Source organism: Engystomops pustulosus, chromosome 6 (genome assembly GCF_040894005.1).
Source record: "Engystomops pustulosus chromosome 6, aEngPut4.maternal, whole genome shotgun sequence".
Lineage (NCBI taxonomy): Eukaryota > Metazoa > Chordata > Amphibia > Anura > Leptodactylidae > Engystomops > Engystomops pustulosus.
Genome location: NC_092416.1, coordinates 138,709,294 through 138,722,915, shown reverse-complemented (window position 1 = coordinate 138,722,915; position 13,622 = coordinate 138,709,294). Strand labels below are relative to the sequence as shown.

The 13,622-nt window shown below is 42.6% G+C and overlaps 1 protein-coding gene across 2 annotated transcripts in view; it reads right to left on the bottom strand.

Moving 5' to 3' along the window:
- ZNF652 (zinc finger protein 652) overlaps positions 1 to 13,335 on the bottom strand; it is a 35,342-nt gene extending 22,007 nt beyond the window's left edge. Inside the window, exons 1-2 of one of the 2 annotated variants that reach the window (XM_072111343.1) lie at positions 13,100 to 13,335; positions 277 to 1,366 (exon numbers count right to left, since the gene is read on the bottom strand). In XM_072111343.1, coding sequence (XP_071967444.1) covers positions 277 to 1,230 — 954 coding nt within the window. In that variant the 5' untranslated portion in view covers positions 1,231 to 1,366; positions 13,100 to 13,335. The remainder of the gene's footprint in view (positions 1 to 276; positions 1,367 to 13,099) is intronic. The other variant, XM_072111344.1, reaches the window with a different exon arrangement.
- Between the last annotated feature and the right edge of the window lie 287 nt (positions 13,336 to 13,622).

Below are 13,622 nucleotides of genomic sequence, written 5' to 3'. Positions count from 1 at the left end.
CCCAGCAGTCAGACCCTCCGTGATCAGCTAAATATCCCTTATATATATATCCCACAGGATAAAGCATATACATGGGATAACCCTTTAAACAAACAATGCGTCTGCAGGCCCACATGCCTCTCCACCTACAACCATCTTAAACAGTGCTACACATGTGAACTTAGGATTGATGTCACGTGAGTAATGAGGCAAATAAGAAAAAAGATATACAAGGATATACAATGGCATACAAAAGTTTTAAAGTAGCCAACTACTAGCAACTATATCATGTCATACCTGAATGTTCTTCTCACAGTCCGTCTGTAGATGGAGGGACAACTCGCTCTCCAAGACAAATTTTTTGCCACATTTATCACAAATCTGCATCCTCCGGTGCGTCACATTCATGTGCTTTTCCAGATACCATCGCGTGTTGAATACACGTGGGCATTTGTCACAAGTAAGGGTCTCCTTCTCCTCACCCTTTCCCTTATCAGTGGGAGACTTCGGTTCTTTGGGAGACTTTTTCTTGCGTTTGGGAGCTTCACCACCTGTTAGATGTTCATTATTGGGGTTGTTGGCCAGCGTGGCTCCATCACCAGCCACCATGTTTGAGTTCTCACTTTTTTGGTCCAGGTTTAAATGTTCCATATTGGTCTGATTACCAGCAGGACGAGTTTCGTTTTCTTCATCCTCATTGCTGTCCTGGTCATCATCTCCAGAGTCGCCTCCATCCTCATCACTACTAGTTTTCATGTGTGAAGGGTCCTTGCCCACACCTTTATCTCCTTTGGAGACATTTAGGGTTTGGTTATTAAGGTTCACCTCTACAATGATCTGCTCTCTTTTGTAATTCACATCATCCTCATCTTCTTCCTCATCGTCATCTTCATCATCATCGTCGTCGTCGTCATCATCATCGTCATCATCCTCCGATTCTCCAGAATTTTGTCTTTCCCCCTTTACAGGTCGAACCTCATTGGCTGGTTTAGTGTCCCGAAAAAAGGTTTGTTGCTCAGGTTTAGTGTCCATCATAACAGGGTAAGGTCCACTTGTCTCTCTTTTGAACTGTTTATTTGAAAGATCAAGTTCTTGACTTGTAGCATGGTAAAAAGGAGGAGGTACACTAACTCGCAATGGGTCGTCAAGTCCCATCCCAGTAACATCAGGGGGACGACCATCCAGCAATTTTTGGCAGGAATTGGCTGCCTGACCCATTGGGTCAGGCTGAAGGTTTGAAGGACGCAACATAACTGAATGTCCAAGGGATTACTGTTAAAGTTTATGGGAAAAGGTACATAAGACACGGAGCTTTTTCTTTTTGTTTTCTTTTTTTTCCTAATATTCCAGGGGCACACTACATCTTAAGATTCACTGAAAGGCTTGCCTGTAAAAATAAAAGCAATCATTTTACAAATCATTGTTGTTCAGTAAGAAACACTTAAGTCTTCACTAAGATTGCTGTGTTGGCCATGGTTGGGGAACAATTTTTACCAACTTTTTTCCCATCCTATTGTATAAAAAAAAAACATTTTAACAATTGTATTAAAAATGTCCTTTCCTTTGTTGCTAGGCAGTTTTCACGTACGCCTCATCTCTCAGGTTGCGTTCACACATGGCGCTTACATAAATGCAACATGAAAAACAGTGTTAAGGCTACGCTAATGTAATTAAGCAAATGTCCTCCAAACAGCCTTTAAATTGCGTTTCCAAATGCAATGTAATCACCACGTGTGACTGCAGCTTCACTAAAACCGACATGGATCCTAACTTATAAGCTCTGGAAAGTCCTACTCCTTTCCTCTGTAAAAGGTGTCCATCGCTCGTAACTCAGTGGGACAAAACCAGCAGCCTGAAAAGTCACAGGCTGTGCCCTACATCCTCCTGCCAGGCAGGGACACTTCCCTCAGTGATAAAAGCTCATAGGCAGCTGTAAGTACATGCAGAGAGTACTCACCACTCAGCAGACCTCAATTGCTTCAGATGCCAAACAGTCTGGTCAGAGATCTTTATTATTCTCAATTGTCTGATCCATATATTATCTTTAATAGGGACACATTAAAATTTTTTGTCTGATCTGTGGTTTGTATCATTACTGGAGTCAGTGTACTTATCATACAAAAGACTTCAGCTATTAAAAGAGATCAATGTATTCAGAATATTACTTAAACATATACCAAAAACAAAATAAAAAGAAATCACATCTACAAATATGAAACACTTGGCAAGTATGCAATAAATGAAAGGCCAAGTATGGCAGTATATGGGGATTTTTCTCATTCCTTACAATGAGCAAATCTTGTAATGAATGGATTAGAACGAGACAGCCTCAAGTCTTCAGAAGACCCAAGGCTGTCATGGCGACCAATCACAGATCCCCAATGACGTCACGAGGAACAACGATCGTCACCATGGGCCCCATTTGAAGCCGCCTGCAATCGACGGGATAACACTCATGATCGGTGCAATATGCAGCAAAGACTTACTAGCTATGGAGAGGGCTCAGCTCGTGAGCCCTCTCCATCCACCCACACCCGATGCATGGCGTACTATTACTGCGAGCGTCATTATGGACAAGGGCTACTGTAGGGTTTACAATCAATATTTGAGCCGCATCCCCCAATGTCACAGAAACCTAGATACTTTCACTTTCATTTGTAGAGTGTAAGCTCTCATGGGTAGATCCATGGTTTCTTCTGTACCTGTAAGTTCTCTGTTATAAAATGCCATATCTTTCTACAGTCCCTTGAAACAATTCCTTAATCTAGTTGTCAGTGACAATTGTAGTTATTGGTGGTGGTTCCAGAAGTCACACATTATAACTTATTCAAGATATCGGGGACAACCTTACACAATTATATATACACATACATACACTCATTATCAGTCACAACCTTTTGAAAACTGGTACATGCTTTTCAGCATTTCTACAGCTTTCACTTTTATTCCATATTTCTATATGTCCATTTTCTGTTCTAAGCTGCAATGTAATTTGAGAGGTCTCCAACAGAAAAAAAGTAATCATAGAGGGTCAGCAGCAGCCGCCATGTTAGGGGTGAAAATGATGTTAAATTACTTTTTATTTAGGCATGCCTTTCTAGTTACAATCCTGCAAATTAAAAAGTGAATACACATGGGTCGTAATGTGTGCAGTTTTTCTGCACAGATTTTTTTTTCTCTGCAGAAATGTTGTATTTTTCCCATGGCAAAGACCGGACACGGAGCCGAAGCTGCAGTTACATATCCTGTGTTTACCTCAGGCAAAAATATGTGTGATCCCTGCGGTGGCCACTTTGTCTGTGGATAGCCCATCAATATTCACTGTACTCACTTTATTAAAAGTGATTATTTAGGAGTTTTTGTAAATCTCATCTCCATGAACATTTCATCTCTCTACATTTAGACCAACACAGCCAACGTTCAGCCAACACAGAAAATTTTTAAAATGCTATGCAAAATCTGCAGGGAGCAGCCTGGATCAAACGCATACGCGTTTACAGTGAAACGCTTCCAGTCAGGAACGAGGATCACGTGTTTAGCATTCTTTAAATGCTTGTTGTTGTTAATCACAAGCGCTTCAGTGTAAACGAGTGTGCGAAACCTTGTGTGTGTGAATGCAACCTCAGTGCTAGTGACCTGGCCGTATACTAAGACAATGCTATCTCCATCTGACATGAAATATTCGCATAACCCCCACTATTCCCTTTCCTTCCCTTATTTATCCATGTTCAGCCCCTCTCCTCAACTATCAATAGTCACCTTACTAAAATATTTAACCTCTTTCTTCTTATACATTTCCTTCCTCTTTCCAAAGCCCACTACTTTATAAAAAAAAAAAAAAAAAAACTTTGTCCCATGCTGCATTGCTAACTTCCGACCCTTCTCTAATTTCCCCTTCATGTCCAGGATTACAAGGTCTATTCTTGTCCAGCCTGCAATCTTAGCGCACCCCCTACATCATGATAACAGTAGTGAAAAAGGGACTCCCTGTATCACATATCATTATGATGCTCTGAGTCCAGTCCTCACTGCTGGAATTTGTTTTTCTTTCCTCTTCCATGTGATGTTTTATTAAAGCAAACAATGTCAGCCAGGAGATGCCATGTGTTGTAGAGAGCTCTGTGTGTATACCTCTTCCCTGAAATATACACTATACCATAGAAATAACTTGGACACAATAGGAATATACAGTCAGCCCCGACTTAAGAACACCTGCCTTACACACGACCTTAGGTGAGGTTTTCTTTGAACGATGATAATTTACTCAAATTTGGCACCGGGCTGCAATAATCAGCTGTAAGAGTTACGCAAGATGCCTGCATTACTGTGCTGCTTTATTAGCTTTACTGCGAATTTTCATTTACGTTACAACGCAAAAGTTTGAGAAAACAATTGGCAAAGAAACAACAACAAAAAAAGTCCTTAGCTACACTTACAAAATAAACCTGTTCCGACATTCAACTTAAGAACCAATCTATAGAACCTTTCTTGTACATAACCTGGGTACCGCATGTACATATGATAGGTGATAAATTTCAGTGTGTCTGTGTTCTGTAATCATTTTATTTGTCTTGCTTGTTATAAAGAATTAGTTTGCTTACATGCACACCCCGCATAGTAACGCAGGACACTGGGACGTGCACTGGATTCTTCCTGAACATCTAAAAACTGAAATATGCGCCTCCAAGGTACAATTATCCCCAGCCATAGGCACAGGTGTCACAGGGACAATGGGGCTTTTGTGAGATTCCTGCATTCAGCACAGGTGGGACAATTATAGGGAACATCCAAGGAAAAGCCTTTGTTACCTTTACCAAAACCAAAGGGATTAACAAATATATCTGCAACCACCCAAAAGTCAGTACTGCACAGAGAGAAGTATCTCTAGACTATAACATATCCTCAGTAGATTGATTTTCTGATCAATGTCTTCTCAGGCATCAGATCTTTGCAGTCTGTCATAGAAATCTTTAGCCATTTCCTAACCAGCCTCCCGTAATAATACTGAACAAATGAGCCCTGAAGGTGCACCTCCATCCAAAAACATTAGCTTAGTTTTTCCCAACATGGGTTTCCTTCTTAGGGCCACATCTTAATGTTGTGGTGGTAGCAGTAGTATCTATACCACTGTCCTGTCACTTATGGGACTGCTGAAATGGCGATACACTGACAGTCCCACCAAAGGTAATGCAGCCGGGGGTCTGCAACGCAAAACACCTCCTGTTTACATGGAGTGCTTTGGCATCTCGGTTCTTGTGACTGATGGGGGTCATTCATGGGATGACCATTTTATGGCCGCATTTTAACAGCAAAAGGTTTCCTGCTAAATCAATATAACTAAAGAGCCGTAACCACAAAATTCTGAAACAACCTGAAGCCTCTGTGCTGTGGCTTGTTGCATGTGAGTGGAACAACTTCCAGCAGATCTGGATGATACACTGATGAAATGTAAAAGGTTTATTACAGCAGAGACAATAAATAGGATTTCCAATTCCATACACCCAGAGCACTATTGGAACACTGATCAAGAAATATAGAGATTCCAAACATAAGAGGAGAATTGCTGAAAGTCTCAATTAGAGAACAAGACCCTCTGCCACACCCCTGCACTTGGCGTGGTTATTAGAGGTGCATTTGTTGTTTTTACCTCTGCACTTATAGGGGGTGTAATTACCTTTAGTCTACAGATGAGCACCAATATGTTTAGTGACCCAGTAATAAGCCCTTTCACATTCACAGACAGGATCACATTTCTGGATTTCAGCAACTTGGCTGCTGAGATTCAAGCCAAAAATATATAATCCAAATCCATAATTAGAGGGGGGGGGGGGTGCATGGGATCAGCAATGGTAGACTTTTTTTCTTACAGAAATAGAATCCCTCTTCTGGCTTTGACTGGTATTGCAGTTTACCCCTAAGCACATAAAATAGGGTTAGGTTGCAATACCAGATAAGGTCTGATGAGAAGTGTGGTGCTGATTCTGGCAGGAGAAAACAGCCCTTTTTATGACCTCCTAAGGAAAGACAAAAAATCATACCTGATATGCTAAGGAGTTACTTATCACTTCCCTTAATACATTGTATGATGCACAGCTCCAGAAGATTCAGAAGCTGTGATCTTACCTTCATAGTTTCACTTCCACAAGGTATTATGCTGCAGGCTACTAGACTGACTAGAAACTCAATGATGCAGATACATTTTCTTATTTGTCTCTCTCTAGCATCCTTGTGTAATAAGACCCAGTAGACGAGAACTACCAGATGGAGGAAAGGGAGGTGGCCGTGTATCTCTGGGGTTACTAATAAACAGAATAACTCCTCATAGACACTAATGTAGAAACCTATAGTACACATGCAGAACGTGGTCTCTTCAATAAATAATTTAAATCAAAGCAAAATTCTAACAAAAACCTAAAGGAATGATATAGCAGCTAATGCCATGCTAGTGATTTGTATTGATCAGAGAAAAGCTGATCAGTAGGGTCAGCGGGTGTCAGACCCTCAGGACTGGATGTTGATGAACTGTCCTAATATCAAAAACCCAGAAAGTAGTTTTAAGGCTACATTCACACGTCACATAAATGCAGTGGAATTTCAGTACAGAGCAAAACATTCTCATCCGAGGGCTAAGGAAAAATATCCAGGCTCCAGTGATTTAACATCTACAGGGGGTCAATACTTTCAGCAGACTCTTACTGAGGAGGTCACCTTTTGCAATACATGGGGTGAAATCAACTGAAAATACATTCTGGATTTTGGATTTTGCCACAAATCAACTGCTGAATTGTTTCCCAAAATCTGCTGTATATTTCTTCTATCGCAAGTTGACATAGCCTAAAAGGGTTACTTCTATGAAGATGTTGATTTTAATGGGAGTAGCCAACTATCGGGGATATGGACCATTCAATGCTCCCCTAGAGCAGATGCCAAAGGGAAGAAAGAAAGAAAGAAAAAAAAAAAAAAAAAAAAAAGAAGAGGTCAGACTCCATGGAGAACAGACATGCACGAGTGTACAAGTTTATCACAGCTGCTGAAGACCTGAGAACTAGGTATGATAGGTCTTTAAAGGACGCCTGTCATCAGGTCTGTGTCACTAGTCCTGTCACCACTACCTGTTGGAGCAGCTCACAAGGATCCATCCCAGCCTTTATCCAGTTATTTCATACATTAATCATTGTAAAATCATCTATTCTTTATCATGTAAATGAGGCTGGTCACATGGTCAGAGGCAGTGATGTCACCCATGTTCCCCCTCCCCCCTCCTCCCCCTGCTCATGTCTGTGTGTAATGTATAGTAAAGCATTGCTAGTGTGTGTGCTGTATCTGCTGACATGCTGCATCCTCCTAATATACAGGTGAGAGATACAGACATCAGCTACACATGAATCTGACATGTTCTGCTGTAACATGGCTGCCTGGAGCTGCTGCATCTCTCCTAAACACACACACATGCACACACAGGCTGCAGGGGGCGTGGCCACCAGCACCAGGAAGCACATCATTATACAGCCTCACATCATTATACAGGCTGTCAGTCATGCACTGGGGGTGTGGCTGTACCTCCCACTCATGAATAGAGTGGACAGCTTGAATATGCCAATGCTTCATTGGACATTTCACAGGTCATTTGCATACAGCTTTAGGACCTCATTGCTTAGGTTTACAGGCATGTAGAGGGACAATGAAGGGATAGAGGCAATGCTCTCTAATGGCAGTTTATGAAAATATATTTAGTTTAGGGGGGTTATTTTGACTGACGGGTTCTCTTTAAACCGCGGTCACACATTGCATTTTGTTTGGGTTTAACGCATGCGTTTTCAAACAGCTGAGGAGGAGATTTGCGTTAAACGTAAACAAAACGCAACGTGTGACCGCAGCCTCAATGCATAGTGTACACTGCTCACCATTTACAATAAGATGTAATAGATAAGCATCTTGTTGAAAGAGAGTATTGTTTTCTCCTATTCTTCTCATGACTAATGCAGACAGTACATCCATGCACATTATCAGTCCTTCACATCTAATAGCAGCATTATATCCATGAAGAAAGCAGGGAGCGGAGTGTGAAGAACAGATTTATTTCTGTGACTGTAGAGAAGCATCAAGAGCAGGTAGAGACAGAAGGGTGAACAAATACTCAGTCCCTCACCTGTTATTCCAATGCAAACATATGTAAATACCAGCCCTGATACTAATAGACAAACTGCCCTAATGGAGGCACTTGCCTGCCAGCATGTAGACATCTTTTGCTCGTTCACACGACTGTCAGGGGAACGCAAGTGCAGATATACATATGTCCCCCATAGACGGCTATGGCACATGGGCTCGGTACTGTGAGCACAACAAGCACTATCTTCTATGGAGAGGGGCAAGCAGCGCTCTCCCCCTGCTCTCCCGTGTGGCCACACGTTAGTGTGAACGTGAATGAGGGTGTATCTACACGAACATAAGGAAGACGTGTATCCGGCTGGCCAGATCTACGTCCCCCATAGGCAGCTATGGTGCCAGGGCACGGTACCGTGAGCACTGTACAGTGGCTGCAAAAAAGCTCTTTCTTCGGCCGTAAGAACGTTCGTGCGGCCCTATTGTCTATGGCGAGGAGAGGGGAGAGCAGCGCTGAGCTCCCCTGGCTGCAGGATTTACCCGAGCATTAATCTGCGCCCATTCTGCAAACATCAAGAACCAGGCAAAATATAGTTGATTTCTGCATGAAGATCCACAGAAATGAGCAACAACTCATTTATTTGCTCTGGATCAAAAATCCAAAAGGCTTTTCCGCTGCACATTTTTCCTCAATGTGTATATGGTTATAAATCCCATGCACTGCAATGCTACTGTATTACACTGTGAATTAGCCGCACATTGTTTTCTGCACGCCAAGCCTTTACCTAGTACTTTACATGTGTGGATACCCTTATATTCAACCAAACTCACATTTAAAAATTACACATTTTAAAATACACCTATGCCATCTAACCTGTCTGATTTTCTGTAGTCCTGTAGTGAATGGAGTGGTGGTCACACATGTGCACTTCTGCGCCAGTAACATGGGCAATCACAGACATCAGTTCTTGTGAGAACTTGGGGTCTCACTGGTCGAGGAAAGATAATAAGTGCAATTTGTGAGACTTTTTAAAGTATATTGATACATGGGAAGAGGTTGAAAGAAGATTCTCTATTGCTATTGTTGAAAGGACTAAATGTTCACAACCTGAACTGTAATTCCAAGCCCAGTGGTATACACGATCATTTCTTCATATGCTCAGCATACACACCGGAAAACCTCCCAATGTGTACACGATGTGTATTTATAGACATATACTCACATTTATGCCTCTGACGGCACAGTATACGGGGAAATATGGGATGATAATATGAAGAAATATTTCGATCCTGCTGAACAATATATAAGCATAGAAGAGGAGGCTATGGGAGACAGATGTGATAGTGGGGCATCCATCTCCTGCCTCTGCTGAGCATACACTTGGAGAGGTCCCCAGTGATGTAAATGTCCATAAGGAAAGCTACATCACTCCTGCTTTCAGGGGGAAGGGGAAGAGCAGGAAGAGCCCTCCATTGTAGGAACATGTCAGGAATCCTCCAGACGTACCCTTACAATGGATAAGAAAAACAAAATGTGAATGAAGCCTTGAGGCATACATAGGAAAATCTGCAGAAGAATAGAAAAAAAGCAAACTGATTGATATTTCAAGAAATCTCATTTACACTTTGTCGAAAAAAATCTGCAGTGTAAAAAAAAATTGTCAGAGTGATTTCAAATTTACGGCAGATCTATTTTTCTTGCTAATTTTCTTTCAATAGGTTTCCTTCATTTGCACTGCAGAGTAAGCAAGATATGATAAATATGTGTGGTTTATGCCACTGTTAATATCCACAGCATCACTCTCATGCAGATATAGCTGAAAGAGAACCTGTCACCACATTTTTCTCAAATACAGGTAGTGAAAGTTTCCCATAGAGCCCTAGTAACTAACGGCCACCTTTCTTTTAGCTAAAAAGTATTCCCCTCAGATTCCCATATATTCAACTTTATAACTTTACCTGGTATCTAAGCATGGCTACAGCGAGTTGAGGTGGGTGTGGCCTCCTTGGGCTGAATCCAGCAGCTCCTTTCCATCCGCTCTCTCTATGTAGCTGTAATGTCATGTGCCCAGGGTGACATCATCACAGGTCCTTTAGCTTTTTAGCATTATAAAACTGTACACCATGCATATATCTCATGAAATCACAGCAGCTTGCACGGAGAGGAGAAGTCGTCCATGCAGGCTGCTGTGATTGTTTTATGTGGTTATATATGTACACGGGGTACCGCTTGCTAATGTTAACTAGCTAAAGGACCTGTGATGTCAACCTGGTCACATGGCATTAGGCCACATCCCTCGACTCGCTCCAAAGATGCCTAGATACCAGGCAAGATAATAACTCTAAAAGAAGCGTGTCAGTTAGTTACTAGGGCTCTAAAGGAACCTGTCACTAGCTGCATTTGTGAAAAATGTGATGAGAGGGTCCTTTTAAACCATACAAGCCTATTCAATCAATGAATCCCAGAGAATGTGCTGGCCCGATTTCACAGACAGAACACTGTGTGAGGTGCTGGACTCCAAGCATCATAGTGATCATCACTGCTTTTCCACAGGGAAGCAGGGACTCTTTACATCATCTCCAAAGAGCTTGTATGTTCTCTGTGTGTTTGCGTGGGTTTCCTCCTACAATCCAAAACATACTGCTTGGTTGATTAGATTGTGATCCCCATTGGAGACAGGTACCGATTTGGCAAGCTCTGTGCAGCGCTGTATAATCTGTGTGCCCTATATAATAATAGTTCCTTTATTTATACAACTATGATGCTCAGAGTCCCATCCTGGTACAGTGTTCATTATAGGATTCACTAACCAAGTTAGCGTGATTTAAGACTTTAAATGATATGTGAATTAGATGCTAATTAGAAGTGAAGAGCTCAGTGCTGAAGTGAAGCTCAAACAAACTCTAAACAGCCTGAAAGAAGCTTATCTGAAAGCCTCATCATAAGGCTACCTGCACACAAAAAATGTTTTTCCGTAGCTGAAAACTACACATTCACTTGGCCTGTTCTGTCAGCAGCATGTCAACAGTATTCTACAGGATTATAAGCCGAAGGAAATCAAAAACAGCCCACTAGTGGACTCACAAAAAGAATGTGAGGCTGGCAACTTATGTCACATGATTATGTTAACCTATCCACACATACGGACGACAAGTAGATGTGTTGCATTTGTATTTTATATGCTCCCATGAAATTCTATGGGTGGGCAGAGCAGCGGGCAGAGATAGGACCTGCTTTTTTCTCATGAGCGATAGACTCAGACTTAGGGCTGAGAAAACCATAGATGTGCGCATGAGGCAATAGAAATACATGAGGATGTGAGCTAGCCGCAAAAACAATAGCTAGCACACATGTGAAAAATACGTTTGTGTGCATAAGGGCTTAGGTAGAAAGAGCTTGACTTCAGCATTAAGCGTTCCACCTCTCCAATTTAATACAGCAAATGTAGTTATTTTATAGTTCATTTTCTGGATGATACGAGCACGCTGAGCCTTTAAAAAAACAAAATGCAGTGTGAACATACCCTTAAGTAGCTTAATCGACAAGTGCTACAAAGGAGGTTGGCAGCGCATAAATGTAGAGACAGATTTTCTTTCCACTCAAGATTATCAGGATGCTCGGTATATGAGACCTGACATTTTTCTGCTTTAGTGCATCATGTAACAAACTGATAATGCATAAGGGTGGTACACAACTATGTCTGGCCACAATTTCCCATTACCTGCACATAGATCTTAAATACCTGAAAAAATAGTAACATTTAAATGTTAATGGCGGCCACTATTGCTCATATAATCTAACTTTTGGGGTACAGAGAAGCTTTTTTTTTGTTCTTTGTTTCCGGCTTTAAAAACTGCCTAAAAGGCCTTAACATGTGACGTTCAGTCTTATATAGGACTGTAATGTCTCTCCGCTACATATAGAGTAATGATGATGGCATTTCCGGTGTGCAGTACAGGTATCAATTAGTATTATAAGTATAATTAAAAACACTCAAATGTAGATGAAAGATAATAAATGATCTTATAAACTTTCAATTACAATTATGAGCATGGTAACATTCCTTGGTTTTATACTCGTTTAGCTTAAATCACTGGCCTGAAAGCTGATGAACAAATGAAGGTCTTTTGGAATACAAAGAGGAAATATACATAACATTTGGTGGCATTTACTGTGGCGGAGCATTAAGTCCACCAGGGGCTGCAGAGCTTATTCCATTGACCTGGCTTATACCCACAAACTGTAACCCTGGTATATTTCTGACACGTGCATATACCAGGGAGCTCTAGAACCCCTTTCAATGTCAGGGATGACAGTCCTGAGACTTGGTGGGATGGGCAAGCAAAGATCTCTCCAAGTCTGTCCATAGACAGTAGGTTTTGCTTACACTACTTTTGGAATACAACTGGCGACTGCTGGGCATGAGTAGCATGGTATAAGCCATAGTCCATGATGGAGTCGGGTTCAGGATGGTAGTGGTGTAACGCGTGGCATGTTAGATGCACCTTTGACAGCAAGCCTTATAACTACTATAGTATAAGGTCGTATGTCATGTGACCAGTGGGCACAGCAATAACAATGAAAAAGTTGCCTCATGGGCAGCAGTGTCAGTCATGGATGAAGAGCGGCAGGGACCAGATATGGGCACCAGGTCTTAGTATTAGCTGAACTGCCTTAATGTCCATGGGCCAGGGCACAAGGGTGGGGTATTTAATTGTCCCCCTCTATGGCAATTACTGTAAGTGATGGCAGAAAGCAGCCAATCAATTGCCCCTCCCGAGGCCACGGCCTTGAGGAGATGTCAGGCCCACACAGTGCAGCACAGCCCCATAGAGCACCATGGCTTGCAGATACTGCTGCCATACACACTTACTGCGGCCTAGCCCCTCAGGCTTGCTCTGTGCAGTCACTTTCTAGTCACTAGCTGCCCCAGTCTAGGCCCCGGCCTCAGGCTTCTCCCTCACATAATGCACTAGGCCTGCATTTCCCGCCCGGCTCCTTCTCTCTCTCACTCACCCTCCCTCCCGGGGTGTCTCGGTCCATGGCTCCCGGGAAGCTTCCTTCCTGTCCTCCTCCTCCGCCGTTCACGTCACAACACCGAGCGCCCCCCTCCGTGCGCGCACCCGGTGTCGCGCAGCTACGTGGCCGCTGCCCGCTCCGTGTCGGGGGCGCGCCTGCCTTGGCTCAGAACCAAGGAGAATCTGTACGCATGCGCACAGCAGGGGGGCGTTCCAGAGTGCGCATGTCCTCCACATAGGACGCGGGCAAAGACACTTGCGCCGTGTTAGTTTGATAACGCGCATGCGCCAGTCGTGAACGCGCTTGACAGCGTTCCTATGCTCGCATATGCGTATCTGTGAGCTACAGCGCTAAGAGGGAAAAGCGCATGCTTGGGCGTCATGTGAAAGAATTGGCTGGTACAAGATTATTCTAAATGACCAGTTGAAACCATGTCTCTACTGTGCGGATCCATTTTTGTTAGTACAGCTACATGTATTACGGTATGAGTAAAGGGCTTCGATAAAATGGCCGCGGCTAT